Below are 26,418 nucleotides of genomic sequence, written 5' to 3' on the forward strand. Positions count from 1 at the left end.
ATTCATCATCCCATCGCCTTCCAGCCATTGGTGTGGAGACGGAGCCCAACTGGATCGATTGATACACCGGCACCTGTAGCTTTTGATAAGGAGCATGCCTGAGGCCAGCCAACCTACAGAGCATGCTCAATGCGAGCAGGAAATGACATAGCGCTTATAGGTTGTGTCTCGAATGGCACCCTATTCCCTATATAGTTCCTAGTATACTGCACTACAGTACATAGGGAATAGGGTGCCATTCGAGATGCATCATATTATTAAGAGAAGGAAGAACTGTACTGCCAATGTGAAGTAAGACAGCTAAAAGTACACTGCAACACCAACTCCAATGTGTGCTGAGTCTGACACAATGGACTTGTATTGCTGTGGCTCTGCTATTCAATACAACAGAACACAGCTGTGGCTCTGCTATTCAGTACAACGGAGCACAGCTGTGGCTCTGCTTTTCAATACAACGGAACATGCAATCCAGTTAGGGGATTTTTTTTTGTTTATTCCCCCCACAGCACTAGTGTTGTTGTTGATACTGTATGTTGAACTTCACTGTACCAACATGCATATCTCTTCACACACTGTACAATGTTGAAAGGGCTCTGTGTGTTGTGAATGATATTAGATTTTACAGTAATGATTCAATCTAATGAGGGTTGTAATGTAAGGTACTTTTACCCAAATCAGTGTATCTTACTGTATAACTACAGGGTATAACCTGCTTGCAGTAAATGTGTATTTAAAAAAACCGTTTGTCATTCCTTTGTAATTTCAGTGGATCACTGTCTATATAATAGCTGAGATAATCTAATATGATTATGACTATTTACCTAAATATCTGTCTGGCTGAGATGACTGCTCGTGGTCCCTGTGTGTAGTGCTGCTGAATGTGAGTCTGTCAGTGAACTATAATGTCTTGTAGCGCAGGCATTTGTGTGATTCTTGGCTATTTTTTTTTTGTTGAGGAATGAGATTCCAGATGTGTCGTATTGTTGAGGGGTCAGAGGTCTAGCATGTACCAGTGGGTCCTACACATTTTAGTCATTTTAGCAGACGCTCTTATCCAGAGCGACTTACAATTAGTGAGTGCATAAGTATTTCATACTGCCCCCCCCCCCCGTGGGAAACGAACCCACAACCCTGGCGTTGCTAGCGTCACGCTCTACCAACTGAGCTACAGGGTGGCCCTACACCTGTTGGGCCTGTCTGATTTCCATCACGGTTGTCTTGTTCGATTGATTTAAATCAGACAACCCGAATAGTCATGGATGGTGGCGGTGCATCACTGAAATCTCACATACAGTCTATTATCATTACATCATTCTTAATTATATTGGATTGCAGTGTGTGGGCGTATTGAGCAGGTTATGGTTGCCTCCTCCCCAGTTTACAATGTTAGTGGGACGCAACCCTATGGGCCCTGGTCAAAAGTAGTGCACTATATAGGGAATAGGGTGCCATTTGGAAACACAGACACTGTCTGTCCGTCAATCCTATTTCACTGTCTGGCCACAAAACATCACAACATCCACTCTGTCGTCACCGTCATATCCTAACAGCCTTCACAAAGCAGCTGTTTATCATCATTATGTTAATGAAGTGTGCTTCCATATTTAATCAGAACTGATGCTGTTGTTTCTAAAGCTCTGTCAAACTGCACCCGTTAAAACATTTCTCTATTTGTTTTTCTTCACATTATTTTTTGCATTGTATATAAATAAACACGATTGCTGTGAACCGTGCATTATACAGCTGTAACCCATTTAAACACTGTTTTTAAATGTTCAGTAGTTAAATCAATGTCTCTATTTGAGTGTTGGAGTTAAGCATAAAAAGTTTGTGTACACTAAAACACATCGTCAGATTGATATTAAATAAACGTGGAACTTATGAAACACGACCAAAGTACATGTCCATTTTTGTGTTGATGTTGTTCCCTGTATGCTGGAGATTATAAGCCTCTTTATTTATCGATTATATTCTATTCTAATAGATTATATTTTAGGATTTGATAGAATATGTAGGATTAAGTATGACATATAGGTTGGAAGAAACCACCCAGCAAACCGGGAACATTCCCAGAATGTTAGCTGAGATTCCCATTACATTTTAGTTAGGGTTTTATCTAACTTTAGGATGATAACATCCCCAAAACATTCAGAGAATGTTTTTTTAATCAAATCTATTTATTTATCAAAAATGTTTAAGATTAATTATCCTTGGAATGTTCTAACATTCAATCAAATGTTGTGTGTCTGTAACAACCACCACAGAACATTTCCCAAAAGTTTGTATGTTTGTATAAAACATTTGCAAGAATGTTCCTAGAACACATTTAATCTGTTCTCTAAAGGTTCCCAGAAGGTTTCATTAGGTTGTGGGAACAGTATGTTGGGAACATTGTGGGGACATCACAAAATATATGTTCCCAAAACATAATGTTGCAAGAATGTTGACCTTTCTGAATTCTTTAAAGGTTCCCAGAACATGTAATTAGGTTGTGGGAACAGTGTGGGTATATCACAAGAGATACGTTCCCAAAACATAAAATATGCTCAGTTGTGATGACATTCATACATTTAAGTTAGGTTGCACAGGAAAGTCCCTTAATGTTGTAAGAATGAAATAAGTCAGTTTTTATGACGTTCATAGCATATTTGTTTTAGGTTTAACATAATATTCCATTGATGTTCACACAGTATACATTTTACCTTGTCTTGGAGGTCCTCCGAACATTTCAAGAACATTTAGAAAATGTTACATTTAAGTTTGACCTAATATTACCACAACATTCTCACCATGCAAATCAAAGCAGATTGGAATGCATCCCCATTATGTCTTCATTTTAGTTGGATAGAGCTTCCTTTAAAGAACTTATATTCTTGTGTATTCATATTCTTCTTAAATACAGACTCAGATATATATATTTTTTTACCTCTTCTCAATTTCAAAAATCACATTTCAGAAGACTTTCAAAACGTTATGAAGAATGTTACAAGTACATGATTGACAAAGAAATGAACAAACACAAGGTCACAGCTATCTTCTTATGGCGCAGAGGGTTAATGATCTGGCTAGGTAATCAAACATTGTAGGTTCAAACCCCACATCTTAGTCATTTTAGCAGACGCTCTTATCCAGAGCGACTTACAGTTAGTGAGTGCATACATGTTTTTTTTTTTTCATTTTTTTTTCATACTGGGCCCCCCGTGGGAATCGAACCCATAACCCTGGCTTTGCAAACGCCATGCTCTACCAACTGGGCTATACGGGACTATGTGCAGATTGTAAACAAATGAAGTGTTAAAAATATGGTTATGATGAAATGCCATTCAAATGTTCTGTGAATTACAGTATCTCACAAAAGTGAATACACCCCTCACATTTTTTAAATATTTGAGTGTATCTTTTCATGTGACAACACTGAAGAAATGACACTTTGCTACAATGTAAAGTAGTGAGTGTACAGCTTGTATAACAGTGTACATTTGCTGTCCCCTCAAAATAACACAACACACAGCCATTTATGTCTAAACCGCTGGCAACAAAAGTGAGTACACCCCTAAGTGAAAATGTCCAAATTGGGCCCAATTAGCCATTTTCCCACCCCGGTGTCATGTGACTCGTTAGTGTTACAAGGTCTCAGGTGTGAATGGGGAGCAGGTGTGTTAAATTTGGTGTCATCGCTCTTACTGGTCACTGGAAGTTCAACATGGCACCTCATGGCAAAGAACTCTCTGAGGATCTGAAAAAAAGAATTGTTGCTCTACATAAAGATGGCCTGGGCTATAAGAAGATTGCCAAGACCCTGAAACTGAGCTGCAGCACGGTGGTCAAGACCATACAGCGGTTTAACAGGACAGGTTCCACTCAGAACAGGCCTCGCCATGGTCGACCAAAGAAGTTGAGTGCATGTGCTCAGCGTCATATCCAGAGGTTGTCTTTGGGAAATAGACGTATGAGTGCTGCCAGCATTGCTGCAGAGGTTGAAGGGGTGGGGGGGTCAGCCTGTCAGTGCTCAGACCATACGCCGCACACTGCATCAAATTGGTCTGCATGGCTGTCGTCCCAGAAGGAAGCCTCTTCTAAAGATGATGCTCAAGAAAGCCCGCAAACAGTTTGCTGAAGACAAGCAGACTAAGGACATGGATTACTGGAACTGGATTTCCTGTGGTCTGATGAGACCAAGATAAACTTATTTGGTTCAGATGGTGTCAAGCGTGTGTGGCGGCAACCAGGTGAGGAGTACAAAGACAAGTGTGTCTTGCCTACAGTCAAGCATGGTGGTGGGAGTGTCATGGTCTGGGGCTGCATGAGTGCTGCCGGCACTGGGGAGCTACAGTTCATTGAGGGAACCATGAATGCCAACATGTACTGTGACATACTGAAGCAGAGCATGATCCCCTCCCTTCGGAGACTGGGCCGCAGGGCAGTATTCCAACATGATAACGACCCCAAACACACCTCCAAGACGACCACTGCCTTGCTAAAGAAGCTGAGGGTAAAGGTGATGGACTGGCCAAGCATGTCTCCAGACCTAAACCCTATTGAGCATCTGTGGGGCATCCTCAAACGGAAGGTGGAGGAGTGCAAGGTCTCTAACATCCACCAGCTCCGTGATGTCGTCATGGAGGAGTGGAAGAGGACTCCAGTGGCAACCTGTGAAGCTCTGGTGAACTCCATGCCCAAGAGGGTTAAGGCAGTGCTGGAAAATGATGGTGGCCACACAAAATATTGACACTTTGGGCCCAATTTGGACATTTTCACTTAGGGGTGTACTCACTTTTGTTGCCAGCGGTTTAGACATTAATGGCTGTGTGTTGTGTTATTTTGAGGGGACAGCAAATTTACACTGTTATACAAGCTGTACACTCACTACTTTACATTGTAGCAAAGTGTCATTTCTTCAGTGTTGTCACATGAAAAGATATACTCAAATATTTACAAAAATGTGAGGGGTGTACTCACTTTTGTGAGATACTGTAAATTGAAATGCCATGTGTCTCCATATCTCCTACAATACAATCCTCAAATGCCATTCAATCTGAAAAGTAACATAATGGGGATGCATTCCAATCTGCTTTAAGGAGCTACACATTGGCATGCTGAGAATGTTGTGGTAATGTTAGGTAAAACTTGAAATGTTCTGAGGACCTCCAAGACAAGGTAAAATGTATATTGCGTGAAATGTATATTCAAGTCAAGTTAAGTTGAACGCACCAATTTGTAAGTCGCTCTGGATAAGAGCCTCTGCTAAATGATGTAAATCAATGTAAACATCAATGGAATATTATGTTAAACCTAAAACAAATATGCTATGAACGTCATAAAAAACAGACTTATTTCATTCTTACAACATTAAGGGACCGTCCTGTGCACCCTAATACAACTATTATCTGAATGTCAACAGTTTTAGTGTTTTGGGACCCTATCTCTTGTCAAATCCCCACAATGTTTCCACAACCTAGAGAAATGTTTTTAGGACCTTTCAAAGAACATACAACATGTGTTCTGGGAATGTTCTTGCAATATCAGGCAAATAGTTTTGCAACCTAATAGAAACGTTGTAATAATCAGCACAAATGAACCGTTTTTGTGTTCTAGGAACCTACACAAGAAGCAGCAGCTTTCGATGTCCCAACACGTTATTCAGACACCGCACAGGGGAGGACAGGGTTAATGAACTGAGCCGTCAACCTGGATGGGAAGAAGCTACGTCGTTGATAGTGTATAGCTATCTACTTCAGTCTCATCCTCCTTCGCCTATCTAGCCAAGGTATTTAGTTAACCACAGTGATGTTCAAAATTGATGAAATAAACATATATATATTTGTTTTAAACCAACAATAGCCAGCCACAGTAAACAACGTTAGCTAGCTTAGCAAGCGTTTAGCTTGTTCTACAGCCACGTAGCTAACGTTATGGCACTCAACGAATGATGCATTAAAAACGGACATTTTATGGTCTAGCTGGGTATCAAAGATAAATGCTGTGCTGAATGAACGTATAGAAATGCGGTTCATTTTAAGAAATGAACCCGCTAGTTAGCTTTCTTTAGAGCTAACTAGGTCATTGCATGTGTTTCCTTTGAAATGCTACATAGTAGCTAGTTAGTTAGGCATGACAAGTTAGAAAGTAGCTGACTACCGGTCACATTGTAGATACAGGAGGCCAACAGACTGACGTTTTTAGCTTTATGAGTTTGTTTACAAACCCATTCTTGACCTATTTGGACCGTTGCCTTATTTAAATAGGACTTGTCTCCCATGTATATAGAACAACCCCTACCCTATAGAATTACATAACATTATGTTACACATTTTACCTGCAGGTAACTTTTGGGCCACTTAACGTAAAGTCATATATCCTTTGGTAAAACCTAGGCTTTGCTTTCCATAAGGTAATGTCTGAACCAGCGAAGGCCAGCTCCGGCACAAGGGAACCGAGGGACCACAGTCACCACTCAGTAGATGGCCGTGCACTCTCTAACCATTCAGCGGCATCCGATGGTCACACATTCACTCCTTCCAGGGCGTTGGATGACCACCATGCACACTCGCACCATTCAGACACAGTTGGTGGCAACGGGCATACACACTCAGGTCTTCCATTTGATGGCCGTATACACACATATATTCCAGACATGGATGAGGACAGGTACGTGTTATCGCTGTTTGTCACAGATGTATACATGGGGTTGATGGGCGGCAGGTAGCTTAGTGGGTAAGAGCATTGTGCCAGTAACCGAAAGGTCGCTGGTTCTAATCCCCGAGCCGACTAGGTGAAAAATCTGTCGATGTGCCCTTGAGCAAGGCACTTAACCCTAATTGCTCCTGTAAATCGCTCTGGATAAGAGCGTCTGCCAAATGACTAAAATGTAAAAATGTAAAAATGTTGATGGGAGACCACTACAACCCCATTGAGTCCCAGTGGTCCTTATGCGCTATTCTATTCGGCTTCGACTCCTCCACACGATTCCTCCCACAGACGTGTTTTAGTAGGCCTACGTCATGGTACATCCTGTCTTCTCCCACTAATCACTAATGCTTAAATACTATTTATCTGAATCCTCTCTGTAATACAGGATCTACATGGACTACAATGCCACCACCCCGCTGGAGCCACAGGTGATCCAGGCTGTTACTGAAGCCCTGCATGAGGCATGGGGAAACCCTAGTAGCACCTACACACCAGGTGAGGGTGTTGGCACCAGGTGAGGGGTTGGCACCACGTGAGGGGTTAGCACCAGGTGAGGGGTTAGCACCAGGTGAGGGGTTGGCACCAGGTGAGGGGTTGGCACCAGGTGAGGGGTTGGCACCAGGTGAGGGGTTGGCACCAGGTGAGGGGTTGGCACCAGGTGAGGGGTTGGCACCAGGTGAGGGGTTGGCACCAGGTGAGGGGTTAGCACCAGGTGAGGGGTTGGCACCAGGTGAGGGGTTAGGAACAACCTTGGAGGACCAAAAACAGAAGTTGTTGACTATCTTGTCATCCCCACGGATTGTATTAACGTCTTTAGTTGTTGACCATCTTGTGTCATCCCCACTGATTGTATTAATATCTTTAGCTATGTGCGTTTTGAATTCGTCATCTCTTTCTTATTCCAGGTGTGAAAGCCAAGAAGATCATTACCCAGGCGAGAGAGAATGTGGCTAGAATGGTCGGGGGAAAAGCAGACGACATCATCTTCACCTCTGGTGGGACCGAGGTAGAACGATAGTCGTGTTATACTGCACATGAACACAACGTGGGCATCTGGCTTGTATTGTCTGGCTCAAAACCACTGCAGTGTGCTTGGTATGACTGAAGGAGATTTGTGCATGTTCTATCAGTGGTGAAACATACCATTTGGGATACTTTCCTCCTTTCTCTTCAGGCCAATAACCTGGTGTTCCGCAGTGCCCTGGAGGCCTACAGAGAGAGCTGCAGGGCTGCAGAGCGGAGAGGGGAGAGCCATCACCATGACAACGGCAGCACCTCCGCCTGGCCTCTACCTCACATCCTCGTCTCTAACGTAGAGCATGATTCTGTCAGACTGACCACTGAACACCTGCTGAAGGACGCCACGGCAGGTAGTGGGGTTTAACACGGCAGGTAGTGGGGTTTAACACGGCAGGTAGTGGGGTTTAACACGGCAGGTAGTGGGGTTTAACACGGCAGGTAGTGGGGTTTAACACGGCAGGTAGCGGGGTTTAACACGGCAGGTAGTGGGGTTTAACACGGCAGGTAGTGGGGTTTAACACGGCAGGTAGTGGGGTTTAACACGGCAGGTAGTGGGGTTTAACACGGCAGGTAGCGGGGTTTAACACGGCAGGTAGTGGGGTTTAACACGGCAGGTAGTGGGGTTTAACACGGCAGGTAGTGGGGTTTAACACGGCAGGTAGTGGGGTTTAACACGGCAGGTAGCGGGGTTTAACACGGCAGGTAGCGGGGTTTAACACGGCAGGTAGTGGGGTTTAACACGGCAGGTAGTGGGGTTTAACACGGCAGGTAGTGGGGTTTAACACGGCAGGTAGTGGGGTTTAACACGGCAGGTAGTGGGGTTTAACACGGCAGGTAGCGGGGTTTAACACGGCAGGTAGTGGGGTTTAACACGGCAGGTAGTGGGGTTTAACACGGCAGGTAGTGGGGTTTAACACGGCAGGTAGTGGGGTTTAACACGGCAGGTAGCGGGGTTTAACACGGCAGGTAGTGGGGTTTAACACGGCAGGTAGTGGGGTTTAACACGGCAGGTAGTGGGGTTTAACACGGCAGGTAGTGGGGTTTAACACGGCAGGTAGCGGGGTTTAACACGGCAGGTAGCGGGGTTTAACACGGCAGGTAGTGGGGTTTAACACGGCAGGTAGTGGGGTTTAACACGGCAGGTAGTGGGGTTTAACACGGCAGGTAGTGGGGTTTAACACGGCAGGTAGCGGGGTTTAACACGGCAGGTAGCGGGGTTTAACACGGCAGGTAGCGGGGTTTAACACGGCAGGTAGTGGGGTTTAACACGGCAGGTAGTGGGGTTTAACACGGCAGGTAGTGGGGTTTAACACGGCAGGTAGTGGGGTTTAACACGGCAGGTAGCGGGGTTTAACACGGCAGGTAGCGGGGTTTAACACGGCAGGTAGCGGGGTTTAACACGGCAGGTAGTGGGGTTTAACACGGCAGGTAGTGGGGTTTAACACGGCAGGTAGTGGGGTTTAACACGGCAGGTAGTGGGGTTTAACACGGCAGGTAGTGGGGTTTAACACGGCAGGTAGTGGGGTTTAACACGGCAGGTAGTGGGGTTTAACACGGCAGGTAGTGGGGTTTAACACGGCAGGTAGTGGGGTTTAACACGGCAGGTAGTGGGGTTTAACACGGCAGGTAGTGGGGTTTAACACGGCAGGTAGTGGGGTTTAACACGGCAGGTAGTGGGGTTTAACACGGCAGGTAGTGGGGTTTAACACGGCAGGTAGTGGGGTTTAACACGGCAGGTAGTGGGGTTTAACACGGCAGGTAGTGGGGTTTAACACGGCAGGTAGTGGGGTTTAACACGGCAGGTAGTGGGGTTTAACACGGCAGGTAGTGGGGTTTAACACGGCAGGTAGTGGGGTTTAACACGGCAGGTAGTGGGGTTTAACACGGCAGGTAGTGGGGTTTAACACGGCAGGTAGTGGGGTTTAACACGGCAGGTAGTGGGGTTTAACACGGCAGGTAGTGGGGTTTAACACGGCAGGTAGCGGGGTTTAACACGGCAGGTAGCGGGGTTTAACACGGCAGGTAGCGGGGTTTAACACGGCAGGTAGCGGGGTTTAACACGGCAGGTAGCGGGGTTTAACACGGCAGGTAGTGGGGTTTAACACGGCAGGTAGTGGGGTTTAACACGGCAGGTAGTGGGGTTTAACACGGCAGGTAGCGGGGTTTAACACGGCAGGTAGCGGGGTTTAACACGGCAGGTAGCGGGGTTTAACACGGCAGGTAGCGGGGTTTAACACGGCAGGTAGCGGGGTTTAACACGGCAGGTAGTGGGGTTTAACACGGCAGGTAGTGGGGTTTAACACGGCAGGTAGTGGGGTTTAACACGGCAGGTAGTGGGGTTTAACACGGCAGGTAGTGGGGTTTAACACGGCAGGTAGTGGGGTTTAACACGGCAGGTAGTGGGGTTTAACACGGCAGGTAGTGGGGTTTAACACGGCAGGTAGTGGGGTTTAACACGGCAGGTAGTGGGGTTTAACACGGCAGGTAGTGGGGTTTAACACGGCAGGTAGTGGGGTTTAACACGGCAGGTAGTGGGGTTTAACACGGCAGGTAGTGGGGTTTAACACGGCAGGTAGTGGGGTTTAACACGGCAGGTAGCGGGGTTTAACACGGCAGGTAGCGGGGTTTAACACGGCAGGTAGCGGGGTTTAACACGGCAGGTAGCGGGGTTTAACACGGCAGGTAGCGGGGTTTAACACGGCAGGTAGCGGGGTTTAACACGGCAGGTAGCGGGGTTTAACACGGCAGGTAGCGGGGTTTAACACGGCAGGTAGCGGGGTTTAACACGGCAGGTAGCGGGGTTTAACACGGCAGGTAGCGGGGTTTAACACTCCTTGTTCTGGATTTTATATTTATTTACGGATGAGGAGGAGAATGATGTTGAGATTGAGATGATGATGATGATGGTGATATTTATAACATATAACACTTAACAGTGTAACGAGAACTTTATTATCTCAATACTGTACATACAAAAATAATGATACTGTAATAAGGATATAACTGTAAAGTAAAGCCTTACCCTTTTTTTATTTCCAGTAACTGTGATAAATAAACCAAATGTTGTCCTTGATAGTCAATGACCTGACGGTAGGCCTATCTGGGTTGTCTGTCCTAGATGTGACGTCAGTGGCGGTTTCCAAGGTGACGGGGAGGGTAGAGGTGGAGGATGTGCTGGCTGCTGTCCGCTCCTCCACCTGTCTCATCTCTATCATGATGGCTAACAACGAGACAGGAGTCCTGATGGTGAGGGAGACACACGGACGGACGGACCTAGTTTTTTCACACCTGCATGGCCCTTACAAACACACACAACTGTCCACAGATCCTAAATGTTAACCCAAGTCACTCGTCTTGCCCAGAACCACAATGGATATTACTGCTGTACTATTTATTATTTATTACTACAGATATTACTAACATACTGTATATTACTAACATATATTACTAACATACTGTATATAACTAACATATATTACTAACATACTGTATATTACTAACATATATTACTAACATACTGTATATAACTAACATATATTACTAACATACTGTATATTACTAACATGTACTGAGTTGCACCCCCCCCTTGCCCTCAGAACAGCCTGGACTCTACAAGGTGTCGAAAGCGTTCCACAGGGATGCTGGCCCCATGTTGACTCCAATGCTTCCCACAGTTGTGTCAAGTTGGCTGGATGTCATATGGGTGGTGGACCATTCTTGATACACACGGGAAACTGTTGAGCGTGGAAAAACCCAGCAGCGTTGCAGTTCTTGACACAAACCTGGCACCTACTACCATACCCTGTTCAAAGGCACTTAAATATTTTGTCTTGCCCATTCACCTTCTGAATGGCACACATACACAATCCATATCTCAATTGTCTCAAGGCTTTAAAATCCTTCTTTAACCTGTCTCCTCCCCTTCATCTACACTGATTGAAGTGGATTTAACAAGCGACATCCACTTTCACCTGGTCAGTCTATGTCATGGAAAAAGCAGTTGTTCATAATGTTTTTAACACTGTGTAAATTACTAACATACACTATACATACAAAAGTATATGGACATCCCTTCAAATGAGTAGATTCGGCTAGTTCAGCCACCCTTGTTACTGACAGATGTATAAAATCAAGCACACAGCCATGCAATCTCCATAGACAAACATTGGCAGTAGAATGGGGCCTTACAGAAGAGCTCAGTGACTTTCAACGTGGCACCGTCATAGAACGCCACCTTTCCAACAAGTCAGTTCATAAAATGTCTGCCCTGCTAGAGCTGCCCCGGTCAACTGTTAGTGCTGTTATTGTGAAGTGGAAACGTCTAGGAGCAACAACGGCTCAGCCACGAAGTGGTAGGCCACACAAGCTCACAGAACGGGACCGCTGAGTGCTGAAGAGCATAAAAAATTGTCTGTCCTCGGTTGCAACACTCACTACCGAGTTCCAAACTTCCTCTGGAAGCAACGTCAGCACAATAACTGTTCGTCGGGAGCTTCATGAAATGGGTTTCCATGGCGGAGCAGCCGCACACAAGCCTAAGATCACCATGCGCAATGCCAAGCGTCGGCTGGAGTGGTGTAAAGCTTGCCGCCATTGGACTCTGGAGTAGTGGAAACGCGTTCTCTGGAGTGATGAATCACGCTTCACCATCTGGCAGTCCGATGGACGAATCTGGGTTTGGCGGCTGCCAGGGGAACGCTACCTGCCCCAATGCATTGTGCCAAATGTAAAGTTTGGAGGAGGAGGAATAATGGTCTGGGGCTGTTTTTCATGGTTCGAGCTAGGCCCCTTAGTTCCAGTGAAGGGAAATCTTAACGCTACAGCATACAATGACGTTCTAGACAATTCTGTGCTTCAACTGTTAGGCAACAGTTTGGGGAAGGCCCTTTCCTGTTTCAGCATGACAGTGCCCCCGTACACAAAGTGATGTCCATACAGAAATGGTTTGTCGAGATCGATGTGCAAGAACTTGACTGGCCTGCACAGAGCCCTGACCTCAACCCCATCGAACACCTTTGGGATGAATTGGAGCTCCGACTGCGAGCCATGCCTAATCGCCCAACATCAGTGCCCGACCTCACTAATGCTCTCGTGGCTGAATGGAAGCAAGTCCCCGCAGCAATGTTCCAACATCTAGTGGAAAGCCTTCCCAGAAGAGTGGAGGCTGTTATAGCAGCAAAGGGGGGGGGGGACCAACTCCATATGAATGATTTTGGAATGAGATGTTGGACGAGCAGGTGTCCACATACTTTTGGTCATGTAGTGTATCTCAATCACAGATATTACTAACAGTATTATGACTGCACTACTGTATGTGTTTCTCCTGACAGCCAATCAGAGAGCTCTGTCAGAGGATCAGATTTGTCAACAGACAGCGTCAACATAGAATCCTCCTACACACTGACGCGGCCCAGGCCATAGGCAAGGTGCGGGTCGACGCCCTTGACCTGGGAGTGGATTACCTCACCATTGTAGGACACAAGGTCAGGGGTCAGGTCACTTCTGGACTTCAGGCAAATCTGAAATGTGTTTCCTTGATTCCTTATGTTCTTCTCAAAACGTATTGGAGGAGAGGGTCAGAGGGGAGTGACCCTAAGATCTTCTCCTCCAATGCGTTTTGAGGTACGGGTCAAGATGCGAGGAATCAAGGAAATACAATTTAAAGATTCACCCATGGATACTGTGATTGGCTATGTCTTCTGTTGCATTCTGGGAAGATGAGTTCTTGTGTTGAGTTCTGAGAATCTTAGAAGGTTTTTATTCCGTCACTTTGGTTTCCAGTTCTACGCACCGAGGATAGGGGCGCTGTATGTGAACGGCCCAGGAACAACCACACCACTCTACCCCATGTTGTTTGGAGGGGGACAGGAGAGGAGCTTCAGACCAGGGTATCATTCAAGTAATTATGTGTGCTTCCCAAAATGGCACCCTATTCCCTATGTAGTGCACTACTTTTGACCAGGGTCCATAAGGCTCTGGTCAAAACTAGTGCATCACTATATAGGGAATAGGGTGCCATTGATACTCAATTACTCGCCACACTGAGATATTTTGACCATTTAAATAGCTATTATGTATGTATAAATAAAAAAAACACTGAAGTTATAATGAACAACAGATGAAGATATTACAAGTGATGAAGTAATAGCACTGTATTTTCATGTTTGGCTTGTTTTAGCACTGAGAACACACCCATGATCGCTGGCCTTGGAAAGGTACAGTATGGAATCATTACAGTATTAATTAGTCCATTTGTGTAACGACACGTTATGACCCTTTCTACTACCGTATTTTCCGCACTATAAGGCGCACCGGAGTATAAGCCGCAGCAGCTAAATTGAATGATATTGAATGATGTGTACATATATAAGCCGCACTGGACTATAAACCGCAGGTGTTTTAATGTTTAATTACCATATGTAAGGGTTCGTGCACAGAGGGGATTGTCGGGAAAGAGACAAACTGTCTCGCTCTCGTAATGTCTGTCTGTCTTGCTCTCGTTCTGTCTCTCGTACCACTCTCGGTTCCACTTTTACTTTTGCGCGCTACCTGTCTCACTCTTTTCCGGCCTCCAGCTTTTCCTGCTGGAGCCCGCCGCTTAAAGGTGGGGGGGCGCGGACCGGTCATAGAGCCCATAGAGTTAAAGTTGGTGGGCTGTAACCTGTAAAATCCATAGATTTAGGAGGTCTTCTAGTGGCCGTTAGCTGTAAAAATCCATAGATTAGCCGCACCGTTATATAAGCCGCAGGGTCGAATATGTATTTTATGTACTCAATATGTATTTTACTAAAACTGGTGGCCAAATACAGTTATATAAGTATTGCTAAAGCAAACCATATTCATGGTGTCTATATGATGTGATGATGCAGAGCCTGTAGCTGAACTAAAGAGTTGTCGCTCTACTAGGCAGCAGAGTTGGTGAACTAAAGAGTTGTCTCTCTACTAGGCAGCAGAGTCTGTAGCTGAACTAAAGAGTTGTCTCTCTACTAGGCAGCAGAGTTGGTGAACTAAAGAGTTGTCTCTCTACTAGGCAGCAGAGTTGGTGAACTAAAGAGTTGTCTCTCTACTAGGCAGCAGAGCTGGTGAACTAAAGAGTTGTCTCTCTACTAGGCAGCAGAGTCTGTAGCTGAACTAAAGAGTCGTCTCTCTACTAGGCTGCAGAGTTGGTGAACTAAAGAGTTGTCTCTCTACTAGGCAGCAGAGCTGGTGAACTAAAGAGTTGTCTCTCTACTAGGCAGCAGAGTTGGTGAACTAAAGAGTTGTCTCTCTACTAGGCAGCAGAGTTGGTGAACTAAAGAGTTGTCTCTCTACTAGGCAGCAGAGTTGGTGAACTAAAGAGTTGTCTCTCTACTAGGCAGCAGAGCTGGTGAACTAAAGAGTTGTCTCTCTACTAGGCAGCAGAGCTGGTGAACTAAATAGTTGTCTCTCTACTAGGCAGCAGAGTTGGTGAACTAAAGAGTTGTCTCTCTACTAGGCAGCAGAGTTGGTGAACTAAAGAGTTGTCTCTACTAGGTAGCAGAGCTGGTGAACTAAAGAGTTGTCTCTCTACTAGGCAGCAGAGTCTGTAGCTGAACTAAAGAGTTGTCTCTCTACTAGGCAGCAGAATTGGTGAACTAAAGAGTTGTCTATCTACTAGGCAGCAGAGCTGGTGAACTCTAACCTGACTGAGTATGAGACTCATATGCTGGATACAAGGGACTACCTGGAGGAACGACTAGAGGTATAGTAACAGAACGTTAGTCTGTTAATCCATCCGTCTTAGACTATCACAAGCATCAATGTTTTTGTTGGATTTCAGAAATTATTTATAGCCTGTGTTGACACTGTTCTGGAAGCTGTTTTGGAGATTTGTTCAGTAGTTTCAATGTAGAACCAACATTTATTTTCCTTGTAGATAGTGGCCTGTTTTCCTTAGAATTTACTGTTTCGTGAGTGAAGTCAATGTACAGTATAGTAAATCTTATTAATTCTATGTCCACATCTTTGCTGTTGTGTGTTGCCAGGCCGTCTTTGGGAGAGAGAGGATCCATTTCAACAGTCATTTCCCTGACTCAGAGACCCTCCCCAACACCTGTAACGTGTCCGTTCTGGGTCCTGGACTACAGGGTTAGTAGAAATGTGCTATTGAGCTGTGCAGTCTCTTTTGTTACATACGTCGGCCACGCAATAACAGCCAGTGAAACTACATTGGTAAATATGTAATAATTGGCCAGTGGACTATCACAGCTCCGTGGATGTGGACTCTGAATTGAGCTGCAGAGTCACACTGGCCTCGTCCTTGTCTCTACCCTTCTTGCTGTGGGATTTGTCTCTGTCAATCTGCCACCCTGTACAGCAGCCTTTGTTAAAGTATGGGTTGGGTCGCGGACATGTTAATGGTGGGTTGCGACATTGCAGACTAAAAAAATCAATATATACAGTGCCTTCGGAAAGTATTCAGACCCATTGACTTTTGTGGGGAAAAACTCATTATGACTGGCTGGGCCTGGCTCCCAAGTGGGTGGGCCTAAGCCCTCCCAGTCCCACCCATGGCTGTGCCCCTGCCCATTCATGTGAAATCCATAGTCTAGGGCCTAATTTATTTATCTCAATCGACTGACTTCATTATATGAACTGTAACTCAGTAAAATCATTGAAATTGTTGCACATTACTTCGGAAAGTATTCAGACCCCTTGACTTTTTCCACATTTTATTACGTTACAGCCTTATTCTAAAATGGATTTAAAAACAAATCCTCAGCAATCTACACATAATACCCCATAATGACAAAGCGAAAACAGATTTTTAGAAATTTTAGCAAATGTATAAAAAAACAAACAACAGAAATACCTTATTTACAGAAGTATTCAGACCCTTTGCTATGAGACTCGAAATTGAGCTCAGGTGCATCCTGTTTCCATTGATCATCCTTGAGATGTTTCTACAACTTGATTGGAGTCCACCTGTGGTAAATTCAACTGATTGGACATGATTTGGAAAGGCACCCAGCTGTCTATATAAGGTCCCACAGTTGACAGTGCATGTCAGAGTAAAAACCAAGCCATGAGGTCGAAGGAATTGTCCGTAGAGCTCCGAGACAGGATTGTGTCAAGGCACAGATCTGGGGAAGGGTACCAAAACATTTCTGCAGCATTGAAGGTCCCCAAGAACACAGTGGCCTTCATCATTCTTAAATGGAAGAAGTTTGGAACCACCAAGACTCTTCCTAGAGCTGGCCGCCCGGGTTAAACTGAGCAATCGGGGGAGAAGGGCCTTGGTCAGGGAGGTAACCAAGAACCCGATGGGTCACTCTTGACAGAGCTCTAGAGTTCCTCTGTGGAGATGGGAGAACCTTCCAGAAGGACAACCATCTCTGCAGCACTCCACCAATCAGGCCTTTATTGTAGAGTGGCCAGACGGAAGCCACTCCTCAGTAAAAGGCACATGACAGCCCACTTGAAGTTTGCCAAAAGGCACCTAAAGGACTCTCAGACCATGAGAAACAAGATTCTCTGGTCTGATGAAACCAAGATTGAACACTTTGGCCTGAATGCCAAGTGTCACATCTGGAGGAAACCTGGTACCATCCCTATGGTGAAGCATGGTGGTGGAAGCATCATACTGTGGGGATGTTTTTCAGCGGCAGGGACTGGGAGACTAGTCAGGATAGAGGGAAAGATGAACTGAACAAAGTACAGAGATCCTTGATGAAAACCTGCTCCGGAGTGCTCAGGACCTCAGACTGGGGTGAAGGTTCACCTTCCAACAGGACAACGACCCTAAGCACACAGCCTAGACAATGCAGGAGTGGCTTCGGGACAAGTCTCTGAATGTCCTTGAGTGACCCAGACAGAGCCCGGACTTGAACCCGATCGAACATCTCTGGAGAGACCTGAAAATAGCTGTGCAGCAACGCTCCCCATCCAACCTGACAGAGCTTGAGAGGATCTGCAAAGAAGAATGGGAGAAACTCCCCAAATACAGATGTGCCAAGCTTGTAGCGTCATACCCAAGAAGACTCAATGCTGTAATCGCTGCCAAAGATGCTTCAACAAAGTACTGAGTAAAGGGTCTGAATACTTATGTAAATGTGATATGTCAGGTTTTTTTTAAATATAAATTAGCAAAAATGTCTAACAACATGTATTAAAATGCATTGTCATTATAGGGTATTGTGTGTAGATTGATGAGGGGGGAAAAAACAATTTAATCCATTTTAGAATAAGGCCGTAACTTAAGGGGTATGAATAGTTTCCGAATGCACTATTCATACCCCTTACTCATACCCCTGAACTAAAATATAAACGCAACATGCAACAATTTCAGTGATTTTACTGAGTTACAGTTCATATAATGAAGTCAGTAAATTGAAATAAATTCATTATGCCCTAATCTATGGATTTCACATGAATGGGCAGGGGCACAGCCATGGGTGGACCTGGGAGGGCTTAGGCCCACCCGCTTGGGGGTCAGGCCCATCCGCTGGGGAGCCAGGCCCAGCCAGTCAGAATGTTTTCCCCACATTAGGGCTTTATTACAGACAGAAATACTCCTCACTTTCATCAGCTGTCTGGGTGGCTGGTCTCAGACGATCCCGCAGGTGAAGAAGCCGGATGTGGAGGTCCTGGGCTGACGTAGTTACACGTGGTCTGTGGTTGTGAGGCCGGTTGGACATACTGTCAAATTCTCTAAAACGACATTGGAGGCGGCTTATGGTAGAGCAATTAACATTAAATTATCTGGCAACCGCTCTTGTGGACATCCCTGCAATCAGCATGCCAATTGCACGCTCCCTCAAAACTTGAGACATCTGTGGCATTGTGTTGTGTGACAAAACTACACATTTTAGACTGGCCTTTTATTGTCCCCAGCACAAGGTGCACCTGTGTAATGATGTTGCTGTTTAATCAGCTTCTTGATATGCCACACCTGTCAGGTGGATGGTTTATCTTGGCAAAGGAGAATTGCTCACTAACAGGGATGTAAACACATTTGTGCACATTTGAGAGAAATCAGCTTTTTGTGCGTATGGAACATTTCTGGAATCTTTTATTTCTGCTCATGAAACATGGGACCAACACTTTACATGTTGCGTTTATATTTTTGTTCCGTATTTTTTGTACAGTATATACAGTTGAAGTCGGAAGTTTACATACACTTAGGTTGGAGTCATTCAAACTTGTTTTTCAACCACTCCACAAATGTCTTGTTAACAAACTATAGTTTTGGCAAGTCGGTTAGGAAATCTACTTTGTGCATGACACAAGTAATCTTTCCAACAATTGTTTACAGACAGATTATTTCACTTATAATTCACTGTATCACAATTCCAGTGGGTCAGAAGTTTACATACACTAAGTTGACTGTGCTTTTAAACAGCTTGGAAAATACCAGAAAATTATGTCATGGCTTTAGAAGCTTCTGATAGGCTAATTGACATCATTTGAGTCAATTGGAGGTGTACCTGTGGATGTATTTCAAGGCCTACCTTCAAACTCAGTGCCTCTTTGCTTGACATCATGGGAAAATGAAAAGAAATCAGCCAAGACCTCAGAAAAAAAGTTGTAGACCTCCACAAGTCTGGTTCATCCTTGGGAGCAATTTCCAAACGCCTGAAGGTACCACGTTCATCTGTACAAACAATAGTATGCAAGTATAAACACCATGGGACCACGCAGCCATCATACCGCTCAGGAAGGAGACCCGTTCTGTCTCCTAGAGATTAAAATACTTTGGTGCGAAAAGTGCAAATCAATCCCAGAACAACAGCAAAGGACCTTGTGAAGATGCTGGAGGAAACAGGTACAAAAGTATCTATATCCACAGTAAAACAAGTCCTATATCTATGGTTTTCAAGTGCACATGGTGACAAAGATCGTACTTTTTGGAGAAATGTCCTCAGGTCTGATGAAACAACAATAGAAATGTTTGGCCATAATGACCATCATTATATTTGGAGGGAAAAGGGGGATGCTTGCAAGCTGAAGAACACCATCCCAACTGTGAAGCACGGGGGTGGCAGCATCATGCTGTGGGGGTGCTTTGCTGCAGGAGGGACTGGTGCACTTCACAAAATAGATGGCATCATGAGGAAGGAAAATTATGTGGATATATTGAAGCAACATCTCAAGACATCAGTCAGGAAGTTAAAGCTTGGTCGCAAATGGGTCTTCCAAATGGACAATGACCCCAAGCAAAGTTGTGGCAAAATGTCTTAAGGACAACAAAGTCAAGGTATTGGAGTGGCCATCTCAAAGCCCTGACCTCAATCATATAGAAAATGTGTGGGCAGAACTGAAAAAGCGTGTGCGAGCAAGGAGGCCTACAAACCTGACTCAGTTACACCAGCTCTGTCAGGAGGAATGGGCCAAAATTCACCCAACTTATTGTGGGAAGCTTGTGGAAGGCTACCCGAAACGTTTGACCCAAGTTAAACAATTAAAAGGCAACGCTACCAAATACTTATTGAGTGTATGTAAACTTCTGACCCACTGGGAATGTGATGAAAGAAATAAAAGCTGAAATAAATAATTCTCTCTACTATTATTCTGACATTTCACATTCTTAAAATAAAGTGGTGATCCTAACTGTCCTAAGACAGGGAATTTTTACGAGGATTAAATGTCAGGAATCTTGAAAAACTGAGTTTAAATGTATTTGGCTAAGGTGTATGTAAACTTCCGACTTCAACTGTATATATATTGTTTAGTTTTTTGGGGAGTGTGGGGGGGGGGGGGGGGGAACTCTGTCAGGGTTCTCAACTTCCTGTTGAGAGTTAGAATAATCGAGGTGGAATTTCTAAATGTGCTTGTGCATCAGCAGTTATTATCTTGTTACGTCAGTCACTGACAGTCACTCAATTAGCCCATGCCAGCTAACATTTTGTAGATTGGTAAGTTAGTCTAGCCAGTTATCTACACTTGTAGTAATCATGGCTGAATACCGACCGGGCACGCAGGGCACGTGCCAAGTAGGGTTGGGCGATTTTTACGATTGTATCGTCTGTCGACGATGTTTGACAGCTGTTGTCGATGGTGACGACATCGTGATGTCACAAAGGATGGTTTAGCATATATATATATTTGCGAGAAAAAAAATCATATGGGGGATTGGAAGTGATGCAGACAATTACATTGATGGAAGTTACAATCTATCTGCAATATTAAAGCTGATCTACCCCCTAAAAAAAAAAAAAGAAAAAGAAGAAGAAAATATAGACTAATCCAATAGGAAGTTTAAACAAACCTGATATGTTTCTGCTTTACATGAACAAAGTGTATGCAAAATAAATTGTGCCATCGGACAATCCCTCCTGGCAACCCAAACAGCCAATAATAGAGACCTAAACATAGGCTACTGTCAAAAGTTGCAGTAAACATTACTTTTAACAAGTAATGGTAGAATTGCGTAACGTAATCCTTGAATTGCGTAACGGGCAGTCAGGGGAAAATCTCCCGCAGCAGCACTTTCAATAAGCGGGAACAAAAAATGATGGAATGATGAGTTGTCTCACAAACAACTTTATTTTAAATAGCTTACAAATGGGCTCATTCATCCCTCCTCCTCTCCCCTGTAAGTATTCCACAGGTCGTTGCTGTAAATGAGAATGTGTTCTCAGTCAAAACGGGGCATGTTTTCATGAGCTTGGGTCCCAGGAAAACAGTGAATTTCTCATTTGGTTCCCAGGAAAACAGTGAATTTCTCATTTGGTTCCCAGGAAAACAGTGAATTTCTCATTTGGTTCCCAGGAAAACAGTGAATTTCTCATTTGGTTCCCAGGAAAACAGTGAATTTCTCATTTGGTTCCCAGGAAAACAGTGAAGAAGAACCCCTGCTGTGCAGTATCTCTAACCCTACATCGTCGCGAGGTCACGACCTGCGTTGCTGTGGCTATTTATAAACTACAGCGGCTGTTAATGATTCATGTCTCTTCTGTCCCCCGGTACTGTACTGTAGGGAGGAAGGTATTGTCCAGCTGTAGAAGACTGCTGGCCAGTGTTGGGGCTGCATGCCATTCACACAGAGGAGACCGGTAAATACCTGACGCCTACAGTTACTAGCTACTGTATATCATAGACCTACAATAACTAGCTACTGTATATCATAGACCTACAATAACTAGCTACTGTATATCATAGACCTACAATAACTAGCTTCATCATAGACCTACAGTAACTAGCTACATCATAGACCTACAGTAACTAGCTACATCATAGACCTACAGTAACTAGCTACATCATAGACCTACAGTAACTAGCTACATCATAGACCTTCAGTAACTAGCTACATCATAGACCTACAGTAACTAGCTACATCATAGACCTACAGTAACTAGCTACATCATAGACCTACAGTAACTAGCTACATCATAGACCTACAGTAACTAGCTACATCATAGACCTACAGTAACTAGCTACATCATAGACCTACAGTAACTAGCTACATCATAGACCTACAGTAACTAGCTACATCATAGACCTTCAGTAACTAGCTACATCATAGACCTACAGTAACTAGCTACATCATAGACCTACAGTAACTAGCTACATCATAGACCTACAGTAACTAGCTACATCATAGACCTACAGTAACTAGCTACATCATAGACCTACAGTAACTAGCTACATCATAGAGCTTCAGTAACTAGCTACATCATAGACCTACAGTAACTAGCTACATCATAGACCTACAGTAACTAGCTACATCATAGACCTACAGTAACTAGCTACATCATAGAGCTACAGTAACTAGCTACATCATAGACCTACAGTAACTAGCTACATCATAGACCTACAGTAACTAGCTACATCATAGACCTACAGTAACTAGCTACATCATAGACCTACAGTAACTAGCTACATCATAGACCTACAGTAACTAGCTACATCATAGACCTTCAGTAACTAGCTACATCATAGACCTTCAGTAACTAGCTACATCATAGAGCTACAGTAACTAGCTACATCATAGACCTATAGTAACTAGCTACATCATAGACCTACAGTAACTAGCTACATCATAGAGCTACAGTAACTAGCTACATCATAGACCTACAGTAACTAGCTACATCATAGACCTACAGTAACTAGCTACATCATAGACCTACAGTAACTAGCTACATCATAGAACTACAGTAACTAGCTACATCATAGACCTACAGTAACTAGCTACATCATAGACCTACAGTAACTAGCTACATCATAGACCTACAGTAACTAGCTACATCATAGACCTTCAGTAACTAGCTACATCATAGACCTTCAGTAACTAGCTACATCATAGAGCTACAGTAACTAGCTACATCATAGACCTATAGTAACTAGCTACATCATAGACCTACAGTAACTAGCTACATCATAGAGCTACAGTAACTAGCTACATCATAGACCTACAGTAACTAGCTACATCATAGACCTACAGTAACTAGCTACATCATAGACCTACAGTAACTAGCTACATCATAGAACTACAGTAACTAGCTACATCATAGACCTTCAGTAACTAGCTACATCATAGACCTACAGTAACTAGCTACATCATAGACCTACAGTAACTAGCTACATCATAGACCTTCAGTAACTAGCTACATCATAGAGCTACAGTAACTAGCTACATCATAGAGCTACAGTAACTAGCTACATCATAGACCTACAGTAACTAGCTACATCATAGACCTACAGTAACTAGCTACATCATAGAGCTACAGTAACTAGCTACATCATAGACCTACAGTAACTAGCTACATCATAGACCTACAGTAACTAGCTACATCATAGACCTACAGTAACTAGCTACATCATAGAACTACAGTAACTAGCTACATCATAGACCTTCAGTAACTAGCTACATCATAGACCTACAGTAACTAGCTACATCATAGACCTACAGTAACTAGCTACATCATAGACCTTCAGTAACTAGCTACATCATAGAGCTACAGTAACTAGCTACATCATAGAGCTACAGTAACTAGCTACATCATAGACCTACAGTAACTAGCTACATCATAGACCTACAGTAACTAGCTACATCATAGACCTACAGTAACTAGCTACATCATAGACCTACAGTAACTAGCTACATCATAGACCTTCAGTAACTAGCTACATCATAGACCTACAGTAACTAGCTACATCATAGACCTACAGTAACTAGCTACATCATAGACCTACAGTAACTAGCTACATCATAGACCTTCAGTAACTAGCTACATCATAGACCTACAGTAACTAGCTACATCATAGACCTTCAGTAACTAGCTACATCATAGACCTACAGTAACTAGCTACATCATAGACCTACAGTAACTAGCTACATCATAGACCTACAGTAACTAGCTACATCATAGACCTACAGTAACTAGCTACATCATAGACCTATAGTAACTAGCTACTGTATATCATAGACCTACAGTAACTAGCTACATCATAGACCTTCAGTAACTAGCTACATCATAGACCTACAGTAACTAGCTACATCATAGACCTACAGTAACTAGCTACATCATAGAGCTACAGTAACTAGCTACATCATAGACCTACAGTAACTAGCTACATCATAGACCTACAGTAACTAGCTACATCATAGAGCTACAGTAACTAGCTACACCATAGACCTACAGTAACTAGCTGCATCATAGAGCTACAGTAACTAGCTACATCATAGACCTTCAGTAACTAGCTACATCATTAGACCTACAGTAACTAGCTACATCATAGAGCTACAGTAACTAGCTACATCATAGACCTACAGTAACTAGCTACATCATAGACCTACAGTAACTAGCTACATCATAGACCTTCAGTAACTAGCTACATCATAGACCTTCAGTAACTAGCTACATCATAGACCTACAGTAACTAGCTACATCATAGACCTTCAGTAACTAGCTACATCATAGACCTACAGTAACTAGCTACATCATAGACCTTCAGTAACTAGCTACATCATAGAGCTACAGTAACTAGCTACATCATAGACCTACAGTAACTAGCTACATCATAGAGCTACAGTAACTAGCTACATCATAGACCTTCAGTAACTAGCTACATCATAGACCTACAGTAACTAGCTACATCATAGACCTTCAGTAACTAGCTACATCATAGAGCTACAGTAACTAGCTACATCATAGACCTACAGTAACTAGCTACATCATAGACCTACAGTAACTTTACAGTCACAAGAACTGCCCTTAGCCAAACTTAAGACCGTTACAAAATATATATATATACTGTATATATAGTCATTATATATATATAGAAAGCATGCACATTAATTACAAACAACAAAATACATCACCCCTGTTTAGTGGAAGCATTTTGTTTTGTTGACACTGTTAGTTTTCACTCTGTTTGTCCCTCAGGCCCTCCCATATCCTGCTGAGCTGTGGCATCCCTGAGGAGGTGGCAGCTAATGCCCTGAGGCTGAGTGTGGGGAGAAGCACCAGCAGGGCTGAGGTAGGCCTGGTGGTGGACGACCTGAAGAACGCTGTAGAGAAGCTGCAGGGACTCAACTGATCACATTGATTGATTGATTGATTGATTGATTGATTGATTGATTGATTGATTGATCGATCGATTGACTGATTGGTTGATTGAGCTACAGACTGATTTACTGATTGGTTGATTGAGCTACAGACTGATTGACTGATTGGTTGATTGAGCTACAGACTGATTGACTGATTGGTTGATTGAGCTACAGACTGATTTACTGATTGGTTAATTGAGCTACAGACTGATTGACTGATTGGTTGATTGAGCTACAGACTGATTGACTGATTGGTTGATTGAGCTACAGACTGATTGACTGATTGGTTGATTGAGCTACACAATATACACCTGATAGTACTTTGATCTGCTGTGTTACAAAGAGTAAATCATTTAAAGCAATACCTTGTAAATTCTACAATGAGAATTTATTTTGCAAATTTAAATAAATTGTGTCCTTTGTGAAAGGTGTTTGATATTTGTATGTAGACCTAATGTATACCTTTTGTGTTTATTAATTTAATTCAGGAGAAAATGTTTCCAATGTTTAAGACTGGAAAAAACGTATTCAAACTGACTTGAATGATGTGACTAGATGGATGGCTTTATCAAATCAAAATCAAATCAAATGTTATTGGTCAAATACACATATTTAGCAGATGGTATAGCGGTTGTAGCGAAATGCTTGGCTTCTAGCTCCGACAGTGCAGTAATATCTAACAAGTAATAATAATAATAATATGCCACTTAGCAGACGCTTTTATCCAAAGCGACTTACTGGTGGTCCTGGGGGTGGTGGTCCTGGGGGTGGTGGTCCTGGGGATGGTGGTCCTGGGGGTGGTGGTCCTGGGGGTGGTGGTCCTGGGGGTGGTGGTCCTGAGGATGGTGGTCCTGGGGGTGGTGGTCCTGGGGATGGTGGTCCTGGGGGTGGTGGTCCTGGGGATGGTGGTCCTGGGGATGGTGGTCCTGGGGATGGTGGTCCTGGGGGTGGTGGTCCTGGGGGTGGTGGTCCTGGGGGTGGTGGTCCTGGGGATGGTGGTCCTGGGGGTGGTGGTCCTGGGGGTGGTGGTCCTGGGGATGGTGGTCCTGGGGGTCCTGGGGAGGGTGGTCCTGGGGATGGTGGTCCTGGGGGTGGGGGTCCTGGGGATGGTGGTCCTGGGGATGGTGGTCCTGGGGGTGGTGGTCCTGGGGGTGGTGGTCCTGGGGATGGTGGTCCTGGGGGTGGTGGTCCTGGGGATG

General features: G+C 44.1%; 1 protein-coding gene across 2 annotated transcripts; it reads left to right on the top strand.

The window, feature by feature from the left end:
- Positions 1-5,663: 5,663 nt before the first annotated feature.
- On the top strand, positions 5,664-25,880 carry LOC311130570 (selenocysteine lyase-like). Of its 2 annotated transcripts, XM_084163336.1 has the most exons (13): positions 5,664-5,767; positions 6,392-6,648; positions 7,076-7,185; positions 7,596-7,696; positions 7,865-8,060; positions 10,829-10,956; positions 13,041-13,193; positions 13,492-13,598; positions 13,889-13,925; positions 15,347-15,430; positions 15,714-15,816; positions 21,647-21,722; positions 25,056-25,880. In XM_084163336.1, exons 2-13 carry the CDS (start codon positions 6,395-6,397, stop codon positions 25,207-25,209), a joined length of 1,503 nt encoding a protein of 500 aa, XP_084019462.1. In that variant the 5' UTR covers positions 5,664-5,767; positions 6,392-6,394; the 3' UTR covers positions 25,210-25,880. The 2 variants fall into 2 exon arrangements, with proteins under 2 accessions (XP_084019462.1, XP_084019463.1); XM_084163337.1 differs by lacking the exon at positions 6,392-6,648 and having other exon boundaries at positions 5,733-5,767.
- Positions 25,881-26,418: the final 538 nt, after the last annotated feature.

Source organism: Coregonus lavaretus (assembly GCF_964263955.1).
Source record: "Coregonus lavaretus genome assembly, chromosome: 6".
Lineage (NCBI taxonomy): Eukaryota > Metazoa > Chordata > Actinopteri > Salmoniformes > Salmonidae > Coregonus > Coregonus lavaretus.

Bases quoted from the DNA above. Each gene is read 5' to 3' on its own strand.
- LOC311130570 (XM_084163336.1), top strand. From the start codon at position 6,395: ATGTCTGAACCAGCGAAGGCCAGCTCCGGCACAAGGGAACCGAGGGAC. The intron at 8,061-10,828 runs GTAGTGGGGTTT...TGTCTGTCCTAG, and splicing joins GCTGAAGGACGCCACGGCAG to ATGTGACGTCAGTGGCGGTT. The intron at 15,431-15,713 runs GTATAGTAACAG...GTGTGTTGCCAG, and splicing joins ACCTGGAGGAACGACTAGAG to GCCGTCTTTGGGAGAGAGAG.